General features: G+C 42.4%; 1 protein-coding gene across 1 annotated transcript in view; it reads right to left on the bottom strand.

Annotated features, from left to right (window-relative positions):
• plxna4 (plexin A4) overlaps positions 1-26,737 on the bottom strand; it is a 355,677-nt gene that overhangs the window by 123,158 nt on the left and 205,782 nt on the right. The window contains exon 5 of the mRNA XM_080421613.1: positions 17,837-17,937. Coding sequence (XP_080277739.1) covers positions 17,837-17,937 — 101 coding nt within the window. The remainder of the gene's footprint in view (positions 1-17,836; positions 17,938-26,737) is intronic.

Raw genomic sequence — 26,737 nt, 5'->3', positions numbered from 1 at the left:
AGGAGCCCCCACCGGGAGGACGTAGAGCCTTGGTCCTACTCCTCCCGCCTAACACTCCCACCCCGGCCCTTAGTAGTACGTGCAATGACCAATATCACCCTCCCCGCCCGGCTTTCCTCCCACGAACACGGGCCAATTGTGTTCGTGTAGACGCTGGACAAAGCCACATGCACCACGGTGGATGTTGTAGATGTGCTATTTTCAAATGGTCGAAATGTATATAGGGCTGAAGTGGTTAATGTAACAAAATCTACAAAGTAACTAGTAACTAAAGTTTTCAAATAATTGTAGTAAAAGTACAATATTTGCCTCTGAGATGTAGTGGAGTAGAACTAAAAGTACTGGAAATTTAATACTCCAGTAAAGTACATATAACTTTATAGAACTCAAAATTGGACTTAAGTACAGTACTTAAGTAAATGTACTTAGTTACTTTCCACCACTGGGTTCATAAACATGTTGACCGGGGGCTGTTCCTCACGAGTACGAGGCGAACCAGACCAGACTCAAAAACATGCGTTCAGGTGGTTTGTAAACAGTGCTGTAGTGCTGAGCTGTGCGACTGACGCAGCGGGGCGATCCCAGGCGAGAGAGAGAGAGAGAGAGAAAGAGAGAGAGAGCTGAAAGGATTAGATTGGCCCTGAATGGGGAGGTAATCTGCTCTCTTGTTTCTCTCCGCCTTTGATACGGTAGACAATTAAAGCGAGATTGGGAAAGGCGAAGGGGGGGATTTCAGCCCCTGTAATCTTTGCCGACTCGGCTGTTCGTCGGTTGCCATTCCGTGACTAGATTGTGTCGATGTCTTGTGGATTCCACATTTCAGGAGGCATTTTTTTTCCTAACACGTTTATTTCATCGACCTGGCTACATGCAGAGAAGTATGATCTCGTTATACTGTGTGATAAGTCAATCAGTTGGATCAGGGTGACTTTATTAACCCCGTGAGGGAAATTGTGTTTCAGCTATTGCATGGAAAGTCTGATCAGTATAAGCATCGGTAATCCGTTTTCTGTTTCCGTTTGTTTGTACTTTAAAGAAAATACAGTGACCCATCAATCAAGAAAATAATCAAAAAATATAATCATGGGGCCAGTGATGGAATTAGTGTGTTGTGTGTGTGTGTGTGTGTGTGTGTGTGTGTGTGTGTGTGTGTGTGCGCGCGCGCGTGTGTGTGTGTATGTACGGGGGACCCCTTAACTGAGAGAAAGATTAAGCAGGGATCCCACTACCACTACACATTGTATAAAATGTGTGTTGCAGATTAAACATTTTTTTTTTTTTTTTTTATAATTTTTATCCCGCGATTTTTTGTAACCCATTTTTTTCACCTGGCCTGCCAATTTCCTAAGTGATCCTGGGCACTACACCAGCCCTACACCAGTATTACACCTGTCACCCCACAGTAGGGAGGCCAGGGCCGAGCTCATGCTTCTTCAGGCATGAGAGCCAACTGACCTTCTTGTCACCTGACAGGGGGGAGTTTCCCTGGTTGGACGTAGCGCGTGGAAGGAACACGTTATTCCAACCAGTTCCCTTCCCCTCCATCAGGCGCCCCGGCTGTCATGGGGGAGGCGGTATAGTGACCAGGATTACTACATGTTTTTGTGAGGGTATTAACTACCCTAGGAGACACGGGAGAACATGCAAACTCCACACAGAGTAGGCCCTTTCGCCAACCCCACCTAGGGTATGGCGCTGATGACGCGGAGGAGAAGACACGCCCCCAGTGCCCACAGCGTCCCCGGCAGGAATCGAACCCAGGACCTTCTAGCTGTGAGGCGACAGCGCTACCGACTGCGCCAACCGTGCCCCTAGATTAGATTAAACATTTTCATACAATTTCATACTCTACAAAGCACGTAAAAGAGACAGCACAACACCATTCCCACAAAGAAACAATCAAGATTTACAGCCAAAAGACTCAACACCTAAAGTTTAAACGCAGACTTGATCCCTGGTGACAGGTATTGGTGCATAGAAAGAAAAGAGAAAAAAAATAACCTGAGTTTTAATTTAACTCTGAGAGTGTAAAAAACATAGACCCCGGGCCAGCGAGGGTTCTGCAGTGTGGTGTGTGGAGGCTCAGGGGAGAGTGTAGAGGAATGGGCAGCAGACAGACAGATAGCATGGTGGATGGCGGTGGGAGACTTTAGGTGTAATGCATATCTAATGTGAGCCTGGGAGAAGGTCAAGCAGGCTGGGGAATGAAAGCTATTAACTTTTCACAAAGACCTGGAACCAGGAATCCACAGCTCTATCAGCCTATGCCATGACACTGGGGAGAGGCTCGCACGCACGCACGCACAACTTGCACGCCTAGACAGGCTTGCACGCCCGCGCGCGCACACACACACACACCACGGCGCGGGCATAAGCTAATGCACACACTCCTCAAGCACATGCGGTGCACATAAAACGCACATTCAACTAACTTTATGGACCTGTCTCTCTGTCACCTCCCCTACCCAGTCCCAGTCCCTCTCTCTCTCTCTCTCTCTCTCTCTCTCTCTCTCTCTCTCTCTCTCTCTACTCTCTCTCTCTCTCTCTCTCTCTCTCTCTCTCTCTCTCTCTCTCATCTCCTCTCTCTCTCTCCTCTCTCTCTCCTCTCTCTCTCTCTCTCTCTCTCTCTCTCTCTCAAAAAGTAAACTGTGGCATTCCAATGGATATAAGACTTACAATAGACACTTACAGTAGTAGATGAGTATTCATAGATGTTTTCATAGAAGACATACAGTACAGAAGTACGTAATACTAATATGACCTCACAGCAAGGAGTAATGGCAGATCACACACCCCCCCCCCCCACACACACACACACTCAAACACATTCAGTATATCGTAAGCCCTCCGTAACATTAATAGTGACGGTCCATGAAGCACAAATCAGCATGAAGGGCCAGGTGGAAGTGTCATTACTTGGCCCAGTGGCCATGACCCATTACCCCCTGTGGTCTGTGGAGAAACACACGCACGCACGCACGCACACACACACACACACACACACACACACACACACACACACACACACACACACACACACACACACACACACACACACACACACACACACACACACACACACACACACACACACACACACACACAAACACGTTCTAGAAAAGCCATAGAATATACACTGGTACAGTACACACTCTCGAAACTAGACACAAAGCCACTGTGTGTCATTCTGTAAACAGTCTGTAGAACAGCCCCTCCGTTTTCAACAATTTATGGTCAATAACGGTCCAGCATATATGTCTTCAAATAATCAATGCATGCTTGATTCATTATGATTCTGTTCTCACAAACCGAGTCCAGATTGTAAAACGTGAACCACGTGTAATCATGACTAATGAACTAATCGTTGTCGGGCAGAAACCTCTTATCTCCGTACTTTAAAAAGCATCAAAAGTAGCAGATCCACAAGCTCGAAACGTGAAAAGTTTGGACATGGAGGTTTCCACCCGACAGAGACATAATGTAACCAACTAAGGGTTGTGTGAGTTCAGCTTTGCTCTTCACTCTGTATGCCGACAGATAAACCCAATCAATACATTCCGAAATATGCTGATACAGATCTGATATCAGACCCGATTCCACACATGCCCTGGTGTGGTTTAAATCCTCAGAAAAATCCTCTCGTGAATGTCAATTATTTTTTTATCCCCCCCAAATATGCCCCTTAAGGAGCTTTTACAGTAGCTTTGTCTATGTTCTATTTTTCTCCTCATTTAGTAATCAAATTAAACCCTATGAATTATGCATCCATTTGATCCTCCAGAGTTTAGTTAAGTTAACCAATGAGTATCCCCAAGGAATAGCCAAACATAAACACAGAATGCACCGCATAACTGTGATCAAAATAACAAGAGAGTCTTAGGTTAAGTTAGGTTAGGTTAGGGCGGAGCGCTTGTTTGGTATCACTGGACGTCCCTGCATACTCGCTCATTGACTAACGCTTGCATTTAGTGAAGCTCTTATTGGCTTTTGGTGTGTGACATGGTGTGTGACACCAGCTTTCAGTGATTGATGATCTGAAAAAGCGATTTTGGTTGTAAAACTCTATATTAATGCTTTAGAGAGATGCAGAGCGCGCCAACTCGGTGTAAACAAAGTGGTCGGGTAATAACGGTCTTTAACAAAAAGAAAATGACTGAAAAAGTTGTATTTGGTTCAACTTCTTCTCTTACAAAGCTACTATTGTTATCCACAATAAAATTAGAAAAAAAAAACAAGCAGGTTGTTAAATACAGATACGTGGGTGTAATGATAAACCACCTGTTAAATATGTACTGACACTAAGTTTGTCTGCCGAAGGACAAAACAAATCGAATATCTTCTCCACCGCCTTAGGTTCTTTCGGGCGAGTAGACAATTATTATTTTTCTTTTTGTGTGTGTGTATATTATCATATTAATATGCTTGTCCACTACTTTCAAGTAAAAACTGTTCCAAATGAAAATGTGACAGATTGTTGGCTTAGTCCCATAATTACATAGTAGCACTACTGGCCAGCAACATGATCTCTAACCACTATCACAGTGAATATGAGTTATTATCATTACATAATGATCACTGGCCAGCAACATTGTATCTAACCACTATCACAGTGAATATGAGTTATTATCATTACATAATGATCACTGGCCAGCAACATTGTCTCTTACCACTATCACAGTGAATATGAGTTATTATCATTACATAATGATCACTGGCCAGCAACATTGTCTCTTACCACTATCACAGTGAATATGAGTTATTATCACTAGACCATACCCGTAGGGGGATATGAGCACCCAAGCCCCGGTGAAGGGCGCAGGCGAAAGTACAGACCTTGCTGCTTGTTTCTCGTGCGAAACCCGCGAAACCTGGCAACGTTATCTCCCATTGTTTGACACATAAACGCTAATAAGTTCAGATGGTAATGGTCAATGGCTGTGTGCAAAATCAGAGCAATTGCTTCAGCCAGTGAGGAGAACCGGGCAGCTTCACCGACGACTACACGACTACAGAGCTTTGTCAAATTATAGAAGGATTACATAATGATCACTGGCCAGCAACATTGTATTTAACCACTATCACAGTGAATATGAGTTATTATCATTACATAATGATCACTGGCCAGCAACATTGTCTCTAACCACTATCAACAGTGAATATGAGTTATTATCATTACATATGAGATACAGAGTTCCACGACTTAGTTAGACTGAAGCTGATGTGTACCAATCAATCATAAACATTTAATATGGAGCTTAATCCCTGATCATACGTTGAAGGGTTGTCATTTACGCTATCTTATTTTTGTTTTGCGTTGTTCTGTGATGTTCAAATGGGGCTGCAATGCAAGAAATATTTTCAAACAACAAGTCATCATCATTAATCATATTCAACATCCTCACTCACACATACTCTCTCCCTCTCTCTCTCTCTCGCTCTCTCTCACACACACACACACGCACATCAGTGATCTGGTCCATCCTGCTTGTTGCGCCTAACACTTCGACACGCAATTTCAGCAGCTGTCAAAAGCATCTCCACTCACTTCCTTCATCTGGAACGCACGTGTGCATGCGCACGCACGTGCACACGCACGTGTGCATGAGCACGCACACACACACACACACACACACACACACACACACACACACACACACAAACACGCACACACACACACACACACACACATAGCGGATGTGGAATTGCAGGTGACATGTGATGTCACCACAGACACTTCAGATCAGTGGTTCTCGAGGACCCCCAGGGGTATATGAATACACGTATATATTTATATATATTTTATATTTTCTGCTATTTTTGAATAGCCAAAGTATACAAAAATGGTCATAGCTAAAATCTACGCGTTCCCGGATTGAATGGATTAAGGGTCCATTTGGTTCCCAACTCTCAGTTGTTTAGCTATAGGGACGAAAAAAAGCTAAAAAGTTTCAAAGCTTCACAGAGTTGAGCAGCATCTGCTTTGATGTGGAGATGTTTTCCTGCCAACTAGGCCACACACTCTGGATGTGTGCCCAGTGGAGAGGGGCTCTCCCCTGGGTGTATGTCCCCTCTACTCCTCCTCCTCCTCCTCCTCTTCCTCACTGGGTGTGTGAGGGAAAGGTACAAGGCACACAAGTGACAGGGAGCGTCGGCACGGAACGGAATGCTACACCTCCTAGGTTCTCTCTCAACTGTCACCACACACATGCACACACGCACATATACACAGAACGGAGGACCATTGCTCACTGTCACCCGGTGTTGTGACACACACACACACACACACACACACACACACACACACACACACACACACACACACACACACACACACACACACACACACACACACACACACACACACACACACACACACACACACACACACACACACACACGCCGCACAAAGACACATCACCGAGACAGAGAGGTGTCAGAGTGTCAGAGGATGAATGCAGAAGGAGTGAAAATATGATGATGTATTCTGTACGGAGAAGAGGAGGAGGAGGAGGAGGAGGGATGATGAAGATGAAAATATGATGATGTATTCTGTACGGAGAGGAGGAGGAGGAGGAGGAGGAGGAGGAGGAGGAGGAGGGATGATGATGCTGCTGTGAGAGAGGAAGAGATGTGGAGCTGAAGGGTTGTGGAAGAGAGAGAGAGAGGTAGAATGAGAGTGCAACCTGTCCAGTCCACCCGGTGGACCGTGAGGATATTGCAAGTGGACCCCCAAATAATTGCCAAAAAATACTAGATTTTAATTATAATATAATATAGACCTGAGGCCGATTCTAAAAACGTCTTCTGAATAGGGTCATAGGTTCATATGAACGCCCCCCCCCCCCCCCATCCAGCACTGGCGCAGTCCGAAGGAAGAGCAAAGAAGACTACTAGGACAACACAAAAAGAAATAGCAGATCTACAAGCTCATAGCGCGGCACTCGAGCTTGTAGATCTGAGTGGTCGCCCAGCGGTGACCTCAGTGCTGCAGTCCCTCTGCCATGTTTCTATGGCAACAGGCATGTAACAAGCATGCCATATAATCTCCACAATAACCAGCATGTAATCCCCACTGATCTGAGCTCCTCTGTTAATCTCACCCCATGTTGTCGTTGAGGTTTAGGGCAGCTCGTCTCATTCGTGGCATTATGAATCCTTAACGTGATGCCGACTAGAGAGGATGCACTTTATAGGAGCCTCTCAGACCTGTGTCAAAGTGTCTATCTATCTATCTATCTATCTATCTATCTATCTATCTTTGATACATTTCGGCTATAATGACATGCCCAAAATAGGGAAGCCAGGTTGAAAGTGGCTGAGTGTGTCTGTGGATTTTATAAATGCTTATTACACGGCTCGGTTGAAAGCTTGATTCTGATTGATCAATCACTGAATTCTGCGGTGTGTTACTTCTGAATAATGACCGATGAGCTCCATAACAGACCGCTGTCTAATAATCAAAGACTTGATTTTATGCTGTATCCAACATGACAGCCATCTAAACAAACACACAATGTCATGTACAACTAAACATTGCCCTCAAGAATGTTTTTTTAAAACATTTGAAGCGAGAAATAGACCGGAAATTGATTCCATTTTTATCAACACTTCCTTGTTTTCCGAGGCGACCGTGTTGCGCTGGACGGACGGCAAGGGCAACACTTATGGAAAACTTTCATTACTGTAAGCAAGGAAATACTTTGTTTTGTTGTTACTTTTGGGTCAATTTATTAATTAATTTATTAAGTAGCCGTGTAAAGCGGGATATTTGATGACACACCGGTCGTTGTTGAGAAATAACCCCCTTCAGGATGATTAAACTACTAATTAATAAGAGCTTGTGACTAAATAATAACTACATGGGATCCATTGGAACACAGATTATTTCCCAGTTCCTGAAGAGTAACGGTTTTGGACATCCACGGTTTACGCCCAACAGCGACGATATACAAATTCAATGTACAATAAATACATTGTATATCTCAGATCAACATGAAGTTCAGTCCCTCCCTCCTCAACAATAGAAATTATAAAACCTATAAGCATATAGCATTGAGTCTCTCTCTTCCATACAGACAAAGCCGACTTCAGCAGCAGTGAATAAACGGCTCCAAAGGCAAGATATTGATCGGCTACGATCAATATCATCGCATTCCGCCGCCCCCGTCTATATGCACATGATAGAATACTCGGGTGTGAATGTATGAATGTACAGGAGGGTACAGTAACAGGGTATTATTGGAGATAACAGCCCAAGCGTGCCATTGAGACGGCCACTGAAGAGAGCCGCTCTCTCTTGTGACCTAATCTATACAACCCTTTGGGACGGCGGCCATGGAAATATAATCAAATAGGGAAGTTAACTTCATATACCCATGGGAGACACGGGACGCAAGTCAATGATACCGCATTGTTTTCCCTTTTGTGGGCGGCTTGCATTATTGCTTTTTTATGAACACGAGGTCAGATAGTGTTTCGGTGTGGTTAATAGATGCCAGGCTGATATCTGAGCCGCCGCTGGAATCAGTCCAGTTTTTACAGTGATGCGTTTCTATGGGCTGTGTCCCCAGCTAGCTTATAGCTGCCTGCTGCCGTCTGGGAATATCAATGGTGGAAGAAGCACTGAAAATGTAGAAGTAACAGCGGCACTATGTAACTTTCCTCTTCTACCCCGGATTTGAACCTAGTTTCCTGCATAAGTGCTGACATTTTTTTTTTTTTACCATTGAGCTAATAGAGCCGGCCTGCTTACTCTTGGGGATAAATTCGTGTCAGATCCTGTGAGACATGACCTTTGACACGATCTGAATGTCTCAATAGAAGAGCACGGAGACCGAATACAACCACCCCAATTGTATGAGTTATATTGTATTAACACACGTCCATAGAGATAAGGACAACATTTTAATTTGATTCATAAAAAAATAAGTACCATATTCTAGCATAAATATTGGTTAAAATAATGTTTTATTTATTAGAAAAAGTTCTGGATAGCAGCTTTAAGATGACAAACTGAATCAAGGAGACGTGAGTCATGTGTTCAGCAGCTAAGGTCATCTGTTGTTGTACAGCACACAGATGATGCTTTTGTCCTTACTGTCTATTGTAGTGTTCTCTCTCTCTTTCCCTCCCTCTCTCTCTCTCTCTCTCTCTCTCTCCCCCCGTAGGGAGAAAAGCTTCCTGACGGTGTAAACAATGTCTTTCACGGCCAACAATGTGCTTTGCAGTGCTCTGGCTCGCGCCGTTGGCTAACTCCAGCGGGAGGCCAGCCTAGCGGATGCTGCAAGCCAGACACAGCGGAGACCCGGTAGCATGCTAATCCTAGCAAGCAACAGCTTCATTAGCATTAGTGCGGCGCTCCGCGAGTAAATGAGATGCATGCAACGCGTAACGGATGGCTGTGAACACAGATACCGTTATACCAGCGGTGTACAATTAATGAGACAGAGAGAGAGAGAGAGAGAGAGAGAGAGAGAGAGAGAGAGAAAACCATCAACATGGATCTGCCAATTAGCTCTCCTCTCTGAAAAGGTTACACGTTTGCCAAGGATATGCGTTGGGAATACATTTAGGAGACGTTTACAAGAGCTTGACAGAATGACGTGCAAATAAGAGCGAGACGTTTTGTTTGTTTACTATGTGATATGCTTGTTACCCCCGAGAGATAAAGATCAAAACCTTCTCCTGGGGGCGAAAAAAACCCGACTTAAATCGTTTTGAAGTTCACTTTAGAGGAAAAGCAAAGGATGGAAATAAGAAAGAAGAGAAAGTGGGCAAAGGGAGACGTTTTTAACGTTGACAAATCACGATCATATCGTCTCGGTTCGGGTGGAAACCTCATGTCCAAAACTGTTACTTTTCAAGATTCAAATGTAGCAGATCTACAAGCTCAAAACGCATTTTTCGCGCCGCGTTTCGAACTTTCTATGATCAAGTGGGGCGTTAATTTACAAAAAAAAGTTAGAATATGGAGATAGGAGGTTTCTAGCCGACAGCAACGATATATAACCGTATACAAAATACTATTATAACACTACAAAATATTATTATAATAGAATTTTGGCAACATGAAAATAATCTTCTGCTTGCTTTTTCCATACACTCCTTGCTCCTTCTTAACACATCATATTGCGAGGATCTCAGTGCAGAAGCAGAGAATTGAGATACTGTATGTCATCGCAATTATTGAAATGAAGATAAGTTACAGCAACATTAGCACGGCTGACACGCTATCATACGCTAATAGACAGATATATTCTCTCCACCAAAGGAGGAGGAGATAACATTCACTTTGACAATGTTATTTCTAAATATGGCTTCCAATCTGTCTGGCTGTCACGCATTGGCGGCCATGTTGACAGCCTAGTTAGACGCTAAATTGACAGCTGACAGACATGCATTGTGGGAAGACAAACATCGGCGGGACGCGACTGGCTGGCGGAGTGGCGGGCGGACTGCTGCGTTTGTCAATGTGCGTTTGTCAGTGTGTGCGTGTGAGCGTGCGTGTCGATCCAATATAGGCTTATAGGAGGTGGTAGGAAGGAGACCAATGCAAAACTATATAAAAGAATCATATAAACTCCAAAACAACTCTCACAGTGTAATCACTGATGGAGTGAGTGATAGAAAATGTATTATATTATATTTTTAGGGTGAAGTGCTCCTTTAAGGCAGGGGTCTTCAACAGGGGGCCTGGGACCTAGGGGGTCCTCAGAGTTGCTACAGGGGGGACCGCCAAATCTTCGTGAGATAGGACATACATTATGTCACGTTAACCACTTGAAACCTAGCATCCCTATTCTGAGGAGAACTTTAGCCAAAAATAGCAGATCTACAAGCTCTGTAGATCAGCTATATGTTCGGCAAAGAGGTTTGGTGTAGAGGGAAAAAAGAGCTGTCCAAGTACAGAGCCAAAGATCAAGTTTACTAAGTATTGACGATTTAAGTGGTCATCATATCATATGTTTGAAAATACACATTAGCATGAATCCAACACATACACTATGTATGTGAAACTCTATGGAAAGGTTTAATCTGCAACAAAATGTTATACAATATGCAGTGGGGGGGGGTCCCTGCTTCATCTCTCTCTCTCTCAGCTATAAGGGGTCCTTGGGCTGAAAAACATTGAAGACCCCTGCTTTAAGGCAAAGCGATAGCCTCATGCGATAGAGAGTAAATGAAGGTTAACCGAACGCTGCAGTTCCCTCAAGGGAGCTTTCAAACTTCCGTAAAATCCTCTTCTGAGAGACAGGGGCGACGGACGTCAATGTCAACGGGGGAAAATAGTGAAACGGGAGCGCTTGAAGGAGCGAGTGGAAAAAAACTGCCTTTCACCTGCCGCTAGAGACATTAGCATATAACGCTGTTGTCCCACGGAAACCTTGTACGTCCAAAACCTGTTCCTTTTTTATTATTGTTTTATTATGTGACGGTTTTTGGTGGCAAAAGCCATTGTTCAGTCAAGCAGAAAAAGTCACGAAAATATGTTTTGTATCTAAAATGAGTTATTAGCACAGCAAGACTCTGCACATGCATACTACAATATGTCAGACATAAATGTTAGAGCTAAATATGAAATAAAGTAAGATATAAGAGTAGAGCTAGCTAGCATATTTTAATCACTTTAAAACAATCAGAATAGCAGATCTACGTGCTTTGAGCTCGTAGATCTGCTATTCTCACATAGAATTCCCACAGATAGGGCATTCATTCACTCGATATATGTTTAAAAGTTGAAATATGGAGATACAAGGTTTCCGCCCGACAAAGACAATGGAACCATGGCCTCTGATAGGCTGAGACAGGGAATGATTGTTAGGCGAGGCTCAGGGCGGAGGGGTCTCCATAGGAGGGAGGGGATCGGTGAGAGAGACACACACACACACACACACACACACACACACACACACACACACACACACACACACACACACACACACACACACACACACACACACACACACACACACACACACACACACACACACACACACACACAAATGCATACACAGATAAGTCAAACACCCATCTGTGAGTGTTGACACACACCTACGCATTTCCAAATAAGCCGATTGATTGGTCAAAGTTTGGCGAGGTTAATGAGCAAGATCGCATGCACACACACACACACACACACACACACACACACACACACACACACACACACACACACACACACACACACACACACACACACACACACACACACACACACACACACACACACACACACACACACACACACACACACACACACACACAGGCCTCACGGATCCTTTGACCAATCTATAGAATAAATAAACAGCAGAGAGAGAGAGAGAGAGAGAGAGAGAGAGAGAGAGAGAGAGAGAGAGAGAGAGAGAGAGAGAATAAGAGAGAGAATATGAGAGAGAGAGAGAGAGAGAGAGAGAGAGAGAGAGAGAGAGAGACTCTGAGCAGTGAGGTGATTTCAAGGTTGATTAGTAACAACACACTACTAACAGCACACTCCCCCCAACGACCCCTCCTCTCTCTTCAATTTACAGAATGTGTGTGTGTGTGTGTGTGTGTGTGTGTGTGTGTGTGTGTGTGTGTGTGTGTGTGTGTGTGTGTGTGTGTGTGTGTGTGCGCGCGCGTGTGCGTGTGCGTGCTTGCATGCATGCGTGCATGGAAGAAGTACTCAAATATTTTTACTCAAGTAAAAGTAGCAATACCACAATGTAAAAATACTCGCTAGTACAAGTACAATTTCAGTATTCAAAATATACTTTGGCATCACAATGTACTTAAAGTACCAAATATTAAAGAACTCATTATGCAGAAATGTCCCATTTAAAGTTTTCAGAATCCATAATTAACATTTTTTTTTAACACAGCAGATCTACAAGTGTTGTGAGCTTATGTAGATCGGCTATAGTTTACTCTGTAACAAAACTGTGTCACTAGGGACAGTAGTCTTAATGCATTGCTAATTCAATGTATGTCACTCTAGCTCCCTATAGTGGGACTTCCGCTTCTCTCCTTTCTACAACTGCTTCTTCTTCATTCTGAGCTCGTGCCTGTGTGAGCACACACAACTACTTAATCAATACAGCAATTGATCATGCGCTCTCCAGCGCGCACAACAGGTAGTAATACCAATATACACCACAGCCTCTCCTATTGTATGAATCCATCAATATCAGCCTGCCTGTCCTCCCCACCCACCCACACACACACACACACACACACACACACACACACACACACACACACACACACACACACAGGTGTAAAGTAACTAAGTACATTTACTCTAGTACTGTACTTCAGTTCAATTTTGAGATTTTTTTCTTTTTACTTTACTGGAGTATTTCCAATTTTCAAAAATGTTACTTCCACTCCAATACATCTCAGTTGCAAATATTCTACTTTTCCACTTTAGTTACTAGTTACATTGAAAACTTGTGAAATGGGACATTCTGCATAATGAGTACTTTCTACTTTTGGTACTTTAAGTACATTTTGATGCCAATACTTTTGTACTTTTACTCAAGTACATTTTGAATGCCCGACCTTTACCTTGTAACGGAGTATTTCTACATTGCAGTACTGATACTTTTACTTAAGTAAAACATTGAGTACTTTTTCCACCACTGCGCGCGCGCACACACACACACACACACACACACACACACACACACACACACACACACACACACACACACACACACACACACACACACACACACACACACACACACACACACACACACACACACACAGACACAGACACAGACACACACACACACACCTCAATATCCTGACAGTACTTGGGGATATTGAACACTATCAAATGCACCGCTCCAGTTTCAAACAGTTAAAAGAATCAATACTGTTTGTTTCATGGTTGATCTTGGTGTTATTGATCATGGGGGGGGGCATCAAATATCCACGTTGAAAATCAATAATCGCTGTGATGCTTAAACCACCATGGACTTAAACTGGCAAAATAGATGAAGCATCATGTTATATAATGACCAATAAAAAATAAATAAATAGTCCATACCCTATACCGCCTGTCTGTCCAGGCTATGGGACAGAGACGGACTACAGATCTCATAATACCAAGTATTGCCGTTTGTCCAGGCTATGGGAAAGCGAGTACAGACCCCGCGGCGAAAATGCTAAAAGACGCGTGGATTAAAGCAAAATAATGCCCCAAATGTTTCACATTCAGCCTGTTATACTGTAGCACCAACAGGAGGCCGATTTTTTACAAAACACATTTTTTTATTTTACTGTTTTTTGTCCAAACAACACGCAAATCGATACAGTATCTCCATAATCATGTGATCAAGATGAATCCGTCCAATTTGTCATATTCCATCTTGATTGGCTAATATTTACATCTAAGGTTTGCAGGAGTGGTCAACATATTGTGCAATAACTTCATCAACATGAATCCTTCAACTTCTACAGACTCCACTCACATCTATAATGAATGAATTCCGAACTTTGCTGACCCACAATAACCTACCTGACCTGGCGGAGACCTGTGCTCCGCCACTGATGAGCACTTTTTCTAGTTTACTAAACAACGGAGAACGGACGCATGCCGAAACTGGAAGACAAAAACTATAGTCAAACATGCTGGTTCTGCTCTGCACACGGTCAGTGGTGTAAAGTAACTAAGTACATTTACTCAAGTACTGTACTTAAGTACAATTTTGAGGTATTTTTACTTTACTTGAGTTGTTCCATTTTTCTGTACTTTTACTTCTACTCCACTACATCTCAGAGGCAAATATTATACTTTTAGTCCACTACAATTATTTGAAAATATAGTTACTTTATAGATTTTTATTATTATTACAAAACATACATTAACCACTTCAGCCCTATGTACATTTTGGCCATTTGAAAATAGCCGATCTAAAGCTCACAATGTGTCGCATCCTGAGCTTGCAGATCTGCTATTCTCAAAAGATCTGTATACATTTGACAACTTGAAATGGGACATTCTGCATAATGAGTAATCCTTTTGGTACTTTAAGTACATTTTGATGCCAATACTTTTATACTTTTACTCTAGTACATTTTGAATTCCGGATTTTTTACTTGTAACAAGAGTATTTCTAGATTGCAGTATTGATACTTTTTACTTAAGTAAAACATGTGAATACTTTTTTTCCAACCACTGCCCACGGGCCTATAGTGCTCCCTGCCATCCAACTGATTCCCATCATAAAACACCAAACACCAGCCGTTCCTCCACAAGGATAACACAGTGAGTCATTATCCAGTGGTAGTAGTTGGTGTATTTCAATATGTTTCCTGGTCATGCACCAGTGGTCTGAACAGAACAGACAAACATGAAGAAGAGGGGCTTTGAGCCTGAGACCATGGCCTCACAGGGGCTCTCACTTACACCCTGACCCGCCAGGAGAGAGGAGGGAGGTCGATCAAATGGATTGCTCTGTGTGTGTGTGTGTGTGTGGGGGGGTGGGGAGGCAGGGTGGCAACTGAGCCCAACTGTGATGGAAGTTGGTCACTTGATATTTTTGGCAGTGGTGGGAAAAAAGTACTCGAACGTTTTACTTAAGTAAAAGTATCAATACTGCAATGTAGGAGTACTCTGTTACAAGTGAAAGTCTGGAATTTAAAATTCACTTGAGTAGAAGTACGAAGGTATTGGTATCAAAATGTACTTAAAGTGCCAAAAGTAAAATATATATATATTTTTTAAATAGCAACGCGTTGTGAGCTTGTAGATCGGCTATTTTCAAATAGCCTATGTATAAAATAGGGCTAAATTGGTTAATGTATGTTCTATAATGTAAGTATAATGCAAAGTACCTAGAAACTAAAGATTTTTAGTGGAGTAAAAGTATAATATTTTCCTCTGATATGTAATGCAGTACAAATAAAAGTATAGCAAATTGGAAATACTCCAGTAAAGTAAAAGTGCCTCAAAATTGTACTTAAGTACAGTACTTTAGTAAATGTTAGTTACTTTACACCACTGGGGTGTGTGTGTGTGTGTGTGTGTGTGTGTGTGTGTGTGTGTGTGTGTGTGTGTGTGTGTGTGTGTGTGTGTGTGTGTGTGTGTGTGTGTGTGGGCTGGGGGCAGGGTGGCAACTGAGTCCAATGCATGTGTATGCTGGCATGCACGTACGTACGCACGTACGCACACACCAGGCATGCACGCACACACACGCACACACACACACACACACACACACACACACACACACACACACACAAACACGCACGCTCCCACTCACACACAAGAGGTGTGGTGGCAGACATGAGACAGATGGTCTCATCATTTCCCTCAAACCGACCCTTTCATCCATTTTTAAGGGGAGTGGTTCCACTATACGATCTATAAAGACCGTTTGAAGGTGTGCAATGAAGAAAACTGCTGACACACACACACACACACACACACACACACACACACACACACACACACACACACACACACACACACACACCTGTGTGCATTAACTGCACACACACACACAAACACACATATATCATCACGCACGCACACACATACAGACAAATGCATAACCACACACACACACACACACACACACACACACACACACACACACACACACACACACACACACACACACACACACACACACACACACACACACACACACACACACACACACACACACACATTTATCCACCACTCCAGGGCACAAGAAAGCAATTTTCAATTTAAGGTGGAAACGGAAATCTACTGGGCCCCTATGGTCCGTAAGAACCATCTCCACTGGGATCTGCCACGTGTGTGTGTGTGTGTGTGAGAGAGAGAGAGAGAGAGAGAGAGAGAGAGAGAGAGAGAGAGAGAGAGAGAGAGAGAGGGGGGGGGGGATGGCAGAGCGAACAATGGTAAACAGGAGAAATAGAGAGTGAGATGAATGGATACATGTTTGAGATGTCAATTCATTCATTCATATGTTAAGGGATATTCATTCATTCACTCACTCATTCATTCATTCATTTGAATGTTGAGATATTCACTCATTCATTTGAATGTTGAGAGATATTCACTCATTCATTTGAATGTTGAGATATTCATTCATTAATTTGAATGTTGAGATATATTCACTCATTCATTTGAATGTTGAGATATATTCACTCATTCATTTGAATGTTGAGATATATTCACTCATTCATTTGAATGTTGAGAGATATTCACTCTTTCCAGGTTGATCTCCTGCTGGTTGGACCAGAACCAGGTGGACTTGGCACTGAGCCCTGCGGTGCGCTCTCAGACAGCTCTGGTTTCAGTGATGTGTAAGTGATGCCAGTGGGTTTGGTCTGGTAATGGATCTAAGGGGGGCACTGGCACCATGCCGGGCCCCACGAAAGCTATCCGAGGCCTGGGCTGTGTGTGGCTGGATGAGGGCCTGAGTGGATGGAGGGCTGGGGAAGGAACCCAGGAGGATACCCACCCAGACCCGGCTAACACACTGATACATGTCTGGATGAGGGGGGGGGGGGAGAGAGAGAGAGAGAGAGAGAGAGAGAGAGAGAGAGAGAGAGAGAGAGAGAGAGAGAGAGAGAGAGAGAGAAGAGAGAGAGAGAGACAGAGACAGAGAAAGAGACAGACAGACAGCGAAAGAGACAGAGACAGAGAGAGTGAGTGAGAGAGAGAGACACAGACGGACAGACAGACAGACAGACAGACAGACAGACAGACAGACAGACTGTAGAAAGTAGTGAGAACGAAAAGAGGGAGTGTTGGACTGTGCTTGTATGGTTATTCAAGTGTAAGCGTGTGTGTGTGTGTGTGTGTGTGTGTGTGTGTGTGTGTGTGTGTGTGTGTGTGTGTGTGTTCATCATTACTTACATGTTGTGTAGGACACACCAGCCACAGTGGGGGTCTCCTGATCCCAGACATTCATTGCAGGTTGAGTACTGACCACAGGCCTCCACTGGAACCCTGGACAGCTGCGTACACACACACACACACACACACACACACACACACACACACACACACACACACACGGTTATATGGCACATACAGTCATATTGTTCTGGGACAAAAACTTAATGGGATGAGGGTAACTTTTTAAAGAAATCTAATCAGTCAAATGAAGACCTAAAAATGCCTCAAATAATAAATAAAAATTTTTTTCGTGTACTATATGCAGGGGTGCACATAACTGGTGTGCAGGTGCGCATGCGTCGTCAAAATGCATGCTGCACGGCACATCAGACGAAGGGAAGCGCATTTGCGTACCAACAGCTGGGACCGCTGGGACAGGAATTTACTTCCTGAAGCCACACTCACACAATCACGCTAAAGCAAGCGTCGGCCCCATACACAGCCATTAGGCGGAGGGGGAGGGGACGCGTGCTGCATGTGATTACTGCTGGTCTGTGTTACAGACACTCGTCACCGATGATGAACGCACCGTGATGGTGCAAAATATGCCGTGAGCGTCCCAATCTGGCGGATAAAAGCAGCGCAGCACAGGGCACCAACCTTGGGGGGGGGAGCACCAAACGGCACGAAGGAAAAGAAAACGGCGAAAAACTGTGGAATTTAGAAGCAGGGCGCTATAACATCACCGGTGAAGCATCCTTTTTTCTCGCGCACCCCCCCCCACCGTTGACAAAACGGGAGGGGGGGGGGCGGACCTTTTATTTACCATCTATTTGGTGAGCACCAAGGAACATCTCCAGGTGCTCTTCTGAGTACTAGACCAAAAAAGTTATGTGCCTATATGCCTAAACATGCATGATGAGCATGTGCATGTATGTACTGTTTTATGTAGGCATGCATGCATGTGTAGATAGACACATTCTGTCACAAGAGGCATCACAGAAGTTATATACAGCTAAGAGTAGCAACACTGCAGCTGTAGGAGTAAAAAAGAAAGTAGACTAAAGATGATTTAAAAGTTAGGCCATTTACTTCTACATCAACACCAGGACAAAAGTTAGATAGACCTCAGGCTGGTAGCCACCAAATACTAACTGCACCTGCCTCCCCCCACCTGGTAATTATAGCTGCCAGACTGTACCATCACCTCCCCAGTGCAGGGGACCGTGACGTTTCCCCACTAACACTAGTAGATATGTATACTATATACACTCTCTAACAGTACACACAATACCAATTAATACCTAGCGAATACAGGTCAAAACAAATGTCTAATCAACTAAAGACATACCTAACGAAAAGCCAAACTAACACAAACAAAGAATTCCAAGCACTGTCTTCCCTGGCCCGTTGGTAAAGTCTGACAAGGTAATTGTCAGGCTTAACAAGGTGATGGACATCAGCTTGGCTATCCTTGTGTGCACTCCCCCCCAGTAAAAGTGGACCTGTGGACCTGTGCAGTGGTGGAAGAAGTACTCACATGTTGTACTTAAGTAAAAGTAGCAATACCACAATGGAGAAATACTCTGTTACAAGTAAAAGTACCAGTATTAAAAATTGACTTGAGTAAAAGTACAAAAGTATTGGCATTACAAACTTAAAGGTAGGGTAAGTGATTTACTTTGGTTAAAATAAGTGTTAAATAGCTCTATATTCTGATAGTACTCATTGCTATAGAGTGTTTGTTCAGTAAAAGGAGTCTCCTTGTCTCTCCAGCTCTTTATAAAACAGAAAATGCATTTTCGTTTCAGTTTCAGTTTCATTTCCAATTTTATCCAATCAGGATAGAGAACTCAATCAGGATATAGATTAAACAAGTGAAACTGGAAGTGATGACACCAAGAAATGAGCAGGCAAAATTGGAACTGGAACACTATAAAAATGAAGCTTAAAAATGGGTACTTTCTCCTGATTGGCTGAGATTTTGACACCTACCAGAAAATGTATTTTCTGTTTATTAAAGAGCTGGAGAGACGGGGAGACTCCTGTTACTGAACAAACACTCTATAGCAATGATTACTATCAGAATATAGTGCTTTAACCTTTTAACAAAATACTTTTTGTTGTAACCCAAAAATATCACGTACCCTACCTTTAAGTACTAAAAGTAAAAGTACTCATTGTGCACAATGTCCCATTTCACAAGTTATCATATAAAATCCTTTGAAAATAGCAGATCTACAAGCTCACGCGTTGTGAGCTTGTATATCTGCTATTTTCAAATAGCCAAAGTATATAGGTCTGAAGTGGTTAATGTATGTTTTTTTAAATAATAATCGAAATCTACAAAGTAACTTGTCGGTTTTCAGATAATTGTAGTGGAGTAAAAGTACAATATTTGCCTCTGAGATGTAGTGGAGTAGAAGCAAAAGTATTGAACATGGGAAATACTGAAGTAAAGTATCAAAATTGTAAAAGTCAAAATTGTACAGTGCTTGAGTACATGTACTTGGTTACTTTCCACCACTGTGCGTGCGTGGCTGCGTGGCTGCGTGCGTGCGTGTACAGTATGCGCGTGGTGCTTTCAGTGTGTGTGATGATGATTAGCACATAAATCCTCGTGCTCGTTAAGGTCTTACAGTGGGTGTAAGATCTGCTGTATAAAGCCGGTGGGTGTAACCATCACTGTACACACGTATTAATACGCTTTCACGCTTTAATAGCATTATTCCTCTTATGCATGGCTTTTTAAACCGCTCCAGCCCCCCATATCTACCCAAATCCCAGGCTAATGAAAACATATCTCATATTATGTCACGTACGTGGGTTGATCCGACCAGACACCAAAACCCTTTGACATCTCAGCAGTCTTTCCTCTCTAAGCCAGAGGGTTCTCAACCCTTTTCATGGATCAGAGCCCTGCAGTGGTGGAAAAAGTATACTCAAATGTTCTACTTAAGTAAAAGTATCAATATTGCAATGTAGAAGTACTCTGTTACAAGTAAAAGTCGGGGATTAAAAATTTACTTGAGTAAAAGTACAAAAGTATTGGTATAACATTTTTACTTAAAGTACCAAAAGTAAAAGTACTAAAATGTTTGAAAATAGCAGATCTACAAGCTCACAACGCGTCACGATGCGACGCGTTGTGAGCTTGTAGATCTGCTATTTTCAAATAGCAGTATAAAATAGGGCTAAAGTGGTTTATATGTTTTATAATGTAATATATTTTTTATCTGCAAAGTAACTAGTAACTAAACTTTTCAAATAATTGTAGTGGAGTACAAGTACAATATTTGCCTCTGAGATGTAGTGGAGTAGAAGTAAAAGTACTGCAAATTGGAAATACTCCAGTAAAGTAAAAAATACCTCAAAATTGTACTTAAGTACAGTACTTGAGTAAATGTACTTGTTACTTTACACCACTGGGGCACTGCACTTGGAAATCTCAAAAGCGCTCGTGGCCCACCCATATCTGACCACTTAACACGGCAGCCGTTAAGCGGTCAGATGGGTACTTGGGTCGCGTTGCATTTTCAGCGTTTATTTTAATGATCGATTGTGATCCCGGCTTGGAAAAATGCAACTAATGTAAGTATACTTTAAAGCTGCACCATGTAACTTTCCTCTTCCACCCCGGATTTGAACCTGGTTTCCTGTGCAAGTGCTGAAATGTTTTGCCATTTGAGCTTATAGAGCCTGCCTGCTTGCTCAGGGGATACATTTAATCTTGACCATCAGGTCAAAATTCATGTCAGGTCCTGTGTCTAGTATAGGTGAGACATGACCTTTGACACAATCTAAATGTCTCAATAGAAGAGCAAAATACAACCACCCCAATTATACAAGTTATATTGTATTAACATACTCTACCATACAGATTGTATAAGTTATATTGTATTAACATACTCTACCATACAGATTGTATAAGTTATATTGTATTAACATACTCTACCATACAGATTGTATAAGTTATATTGTATTAACATACTCTACCATACAGACTGTATAAGTTATATTGTATTAACATACTCTACCATACAGATTGTATACGTTATAGTGTATGAACATACTCTACCATACAGATTGTATACGTTATAGTGTATGAACATACTCTACCATACAGATTGTATACGTTATAGTGTATTAACATACCCTAGCATACATATTGGACAACATTTTATTGTATTAATTAAAAAAAACTTACATAGTGCTGCTGTAAGTTTCCCGTTGAGTTGTGGGAATATTCACAGTCGTGAATACTTGTTATGGAAGTGTTACTGTTCATCTGTCTTGTAGAGGGAATGTGTAACCGGAGTTGAAGAAAACAAACTTTAATGGGATCATTCTTCTTGGATATACGGCCTCTGTGTGTGTGTGTGTGTGCGTAGGGGCATGTGCGTGTGTGTGTGTGTGTGTGTGTGTGTGTGTGTGTGTGTGTGTGTGTGTGTGTGTGTGTGTGTGTGTGTGTGTGTGTGTGTGTGCGCGTGTACAGTATGTTTTCACCCTCAGTGCGAATGTGAAGTGTTGTCTGAAGAGAAATGCTCTCATATCTAGCAGAGGTATAAATGTCCTTGGCTGATAAATGAACAGCTCTGGGCCGGGGGCAGATAGATGTGTTTACTCTCACTTTCATCTAAAACTCTTATTTCAAGTCTGAAGTGTTGAGTCTGGGCTTATAGGCACACACAAACACACACACACACAAACACACACACATACATACACACACACAAACACACACACACACACGCACAAACGAACGCACGCACGAACGCGCGCGCGCACGCACGCACGCACGCACGCACGCACGCACGCACGCACGCACGCACGCACGCACGCACGCACGCACGCACGCACGCACGCACGCACGCACGCACGCACGCACGCAGTGGGGTAAAGGGACTAAGTACAATTACTCAAGTACTGTACTTATTTTGCTTAAGTATTTCCACATTTTTTTATACTTTATACACCTCAGAGGCAAGTATTGTACTTTTTTACTCCACAGTATCTTTGTATATTTAGATTATTAATGCAAAGCATCACACCACTTATTTCATACTTCTGTCTATTCAAAAATAGCCGATCCACAAGCTCACAACGCGTCGCATCACAGCAACGTGTTGTGAGCTTGTAGATCGGCTATTTTCGAGCAGATATATTTTACTTTTACATTTGGTAATTACTGTAAGTATATTTTGATGGCATTTACTCAAGGCTTTTACTCAAGCACAATTTTGAATACAGGACTTTTACTTGTAACAGTTCAACATCGTAATAATTTTACTTACTAAGAATAAAATAAAATGGAATACGCCTTCCAACACTTGTGTGCTCGCACATGCGCGCGCACACACACACACACACACACACACACACACACACACACACACACACACACACACACACACACACACACACACACACACACGCACACAGGCACAGCATTCCGTCCTCGTCATAAGCCCATCTCCGTCCCACGCTGATGATGCCGTCTCGTCTCCTCTCCAGGCTGTCACCGGCGGGCCGCTCTGAGTGACAGCGGTCATCTACCAATGACGGCTCATTAATCAAACGCCCCGCCGGTGACACCCCGCTGTCGTCGTGCCACGCTGTTACCATGGCGACAGAAGAGGAGAGAGCGCACCCCCACCCCCTGGCGCTCTGCGACTCAGGGTCCATGCCAGTCAAAGCCAGTCTGAACTCAAGTACTCAAACCCCAGTACTTGATATACTCCTGGTCAAATATTACTCCACTAAAAGTAAAAAAGTTACTGTGTCAGTCAGTGGTTCTCAAACTTTTTTGTGCCAAGGACCCCCAAATTGTATTGTATGTGGCCGCGGACCCCCACCTGAAAATATGTTGTGCCAGGGACCCCCAGAAGCAAAGATTTGTGTTTTTTTAAAGATTAAAAGTTTTGCACACATTTTCACGATTTTTCAAAAATAGCAGATCTACAAGCTCATAGCACGGCACAGAGTGCCGCGCTATGAGCTTGTAGATCTGCTATTTTTGAATAGCTAATGTATAGAATATGGATAAAGGGGTTACAATTATTGTGGTGATTGTGTTATTAACACATTTTGCTGGGGACCCCCTGGTATCCCCCCAAGGAATCCTGGGGGTCCCCGAACCCCATTTTGAGAACCAATGGGGTATGTGATATTTTTTGTCAAAACAAAAAGTTTTATTTTAAAAGGTTAAAGCTCTATATTGTGATAGTAATCATTGCTATAGAGTGTTCAGTAACAGGAGTCTCCCTGTCTCTCCAGCTCTTTAATGAATAGAAAATACATTTTTTAGGTAGGTGACAAAATCTCTGCCAATCAGGAGAGAGTAGGCTACCCATTTATCAGCTTATTTTTTATAGTGTTCCAGTTCCAATTTTGTCTGCTCATTTTAACCATGTTAGACTTATTGAAAACACACGTCCTTGGTTCTGGTGACTGATATTGTCCTTCTAATGCGTGAGGGGGCCTCGTTTTTTCTATTACTTTTTCATTGATTTTTTTTTGTAATTGTTTTGGAAAATAAAAATAAATAAATAAATAAAATGAAAATAAATACAAAAAAGTTATTGAAAAAACATGGTTATTTTAACCATGTTTTGAAAATATCTAAATACTGAATCAAGCAACTTAAAGGGTAGTTCACCCAAAAAGGTACTTTTTTTCTATCGATTAGTCACTCCATGGAGAATTCATGGATGTTTTAGTTTTTGTCGTATTCCTAAGCCAATAATTTGATGACCAGCGGACTGGTAAGCAGCGGTTTCGGTGACTCTTAGAAGACTCTTACCGGAACCGCTGCCGTTCATCAAATTATTGGCTTAGGAATGCGACAAAAACAAAAAAAATATCTATGAAGTCTCCATGATGTGACTAATCGATAGGAAAAAAGTCATTTGGGGGGTGAACTATCCCTTTAAAAACTATCAGACATGTTTGAAAGTGAAATATCTCTTTAAGCACAGTAGCTCAAGTAAATGTTCTTCGTTAATGTCCACCACTGCCACTGATCATGATAGACGCTGCACTGCACCCAAATGCCAAAGTATCCACATAGAGCCAATGAAGTATTGACAATGACAAAACTGATTATTTCATTCGAGCATCTAGTTAAGGTTTTCAGAGAACCCAGCGATGGCATTGAACGAGACACACACACGCGTGCACGCACACACACACACACACACACACACACACACACACACACACACGCGCGCACACACACACACACACACACACGCGCACACACACGCGCACACACATGGCCGCACATTTCTGTTCCCATTTCATTTGACAGCTACTCTCGCAAAGGTCACACGCAGTGGAACTAGTTTCATACCCTGTCAAACTTTGAGTGGCTTCTCTCTCTCTCTTTCCGAGTTGGGAGATATTGCCTTGTTTGTGTCATTACAAGTGTGAAATAGATCATTCATTACTATGAACGCTGTGCAGTGGAGTCGGGATCTGTGAGTATGTGAGGAACCGTGGAAGAACTGCAGCCTGGGTGCTTCATGGACTGACATGCACAAGGACAGTGGTGTAAAGTAACTGAGTGCATTTACTCAAGCACTGTACTTAAGTACAGTTTTGAGGTAACTTTACTTTACTGGAGTATTTCCCATTTTCAGTACTTTTACTTCTACTCCACTACATCTCAGAGGCAAATATACAATTATTTGAACACTTCAGTTACTATACTTTGCAGATTTTGATTTTGACTACATACAAGACATACATTAACCACTTCAACCCTATACATTTCGTCCATTTGAAAATAGCCAATCTACACAATCTACACAATTTCACAATGCGTCGCGATGCGACACATTGTGAGCTTGTAGATCTGCTATTTTCAAAAGATTTGTATACATTAGAAAACTTGTGAAATGCGACATTCTGCATAGTGAGTGCTTTCTACGTTTCGTACTTTAAGTACATTTTGATACCAATACATTTGTACTTTTACTCAAGTACATTTCTAATTATGTAATTTTACATAATTATGTTTTATTATCAAAATAGCAGATCTGCAAGCTCACAGTTATGAGCTTGTAGGTCGGCTGTTTTCACTACTTTTGAAATAGGGCTAAGTTATCATTTATAATGTATTTTTGTAAGTTTGGATCCCGGGGTAGAAAAAAAGAAAAATTGTGTCTCAGCTGAAAAGGTTTGGGATTCACTGGCATAGACAACATGCACTCACGCACAGACTGCACGCACAGACAGGCACACACACGCACACACAATTCATATTTACAATACGCACTTAGCAGGCGTTCTTATCCAGATTAATTTACAAGTGTGAAGTCGCAGTAAGCAGATAGTAAACAACGTGCAACCTATAGTCAACAAACAGCAAGGTTTGTTTGATGTAATCATCGCAGAGTGCAAAGAGAACAATGTAGTGTTCAAAGAAAATTAGAATACCAGGTAAACAATTAACTTAGCATCTGTCTAAACAACATACTCTCTAGATCAGTGGTTCTCAAACTTTTTCATGTCAAGGACCCCCAAAAAGATATGTATTTGCCTGCGGACCCACATCTAAAAAAAAAATGTGCCAGGGATTTTTCAAAAATAGCAGATCTACAAGCTCATGGCGTGGCACTCGGTGCTGCGCTATGAGCTTGTATGTCTGCTATTTTAGTAAAGTAGTTAACACAGTATCACAATCATCTTAACCGGCATTATCAATTTATACGTTGGCTATTCAAACATAGCAGATGTACTCTGTACAAGCTCACAGCGCGCCACTTTGTGCCACGCTGCAAGCTTGTACATCTGCTATTTTTGAAAATATTTGAAAAATAATATTGAAAATGTTTGGAAAATGTTATATCATTTTGATATATTTTTTTACTACAAATCTTCTCTTCTGGGGCCCCTGGCACAAAACCTTTTCAGGTG

The sequence above is a fragment of the Gymnoscopelus braueri genome, assembly GCF_963280865.1.
Source record: "Gymnoscopelus braueri genome assembly, chromosome: 23".
Classification (NCBI taxonomy): domain Eukaryota; kingdom Metazoa; phylum Chordata; class Actinopteri; order Myctophiformes; family Myctophidae; genus Gymnoscopelus; species Gymnoscopelus braueri.
This window is presented reverse-complemented; position numbering and strand designations above follow the sequence as displayed.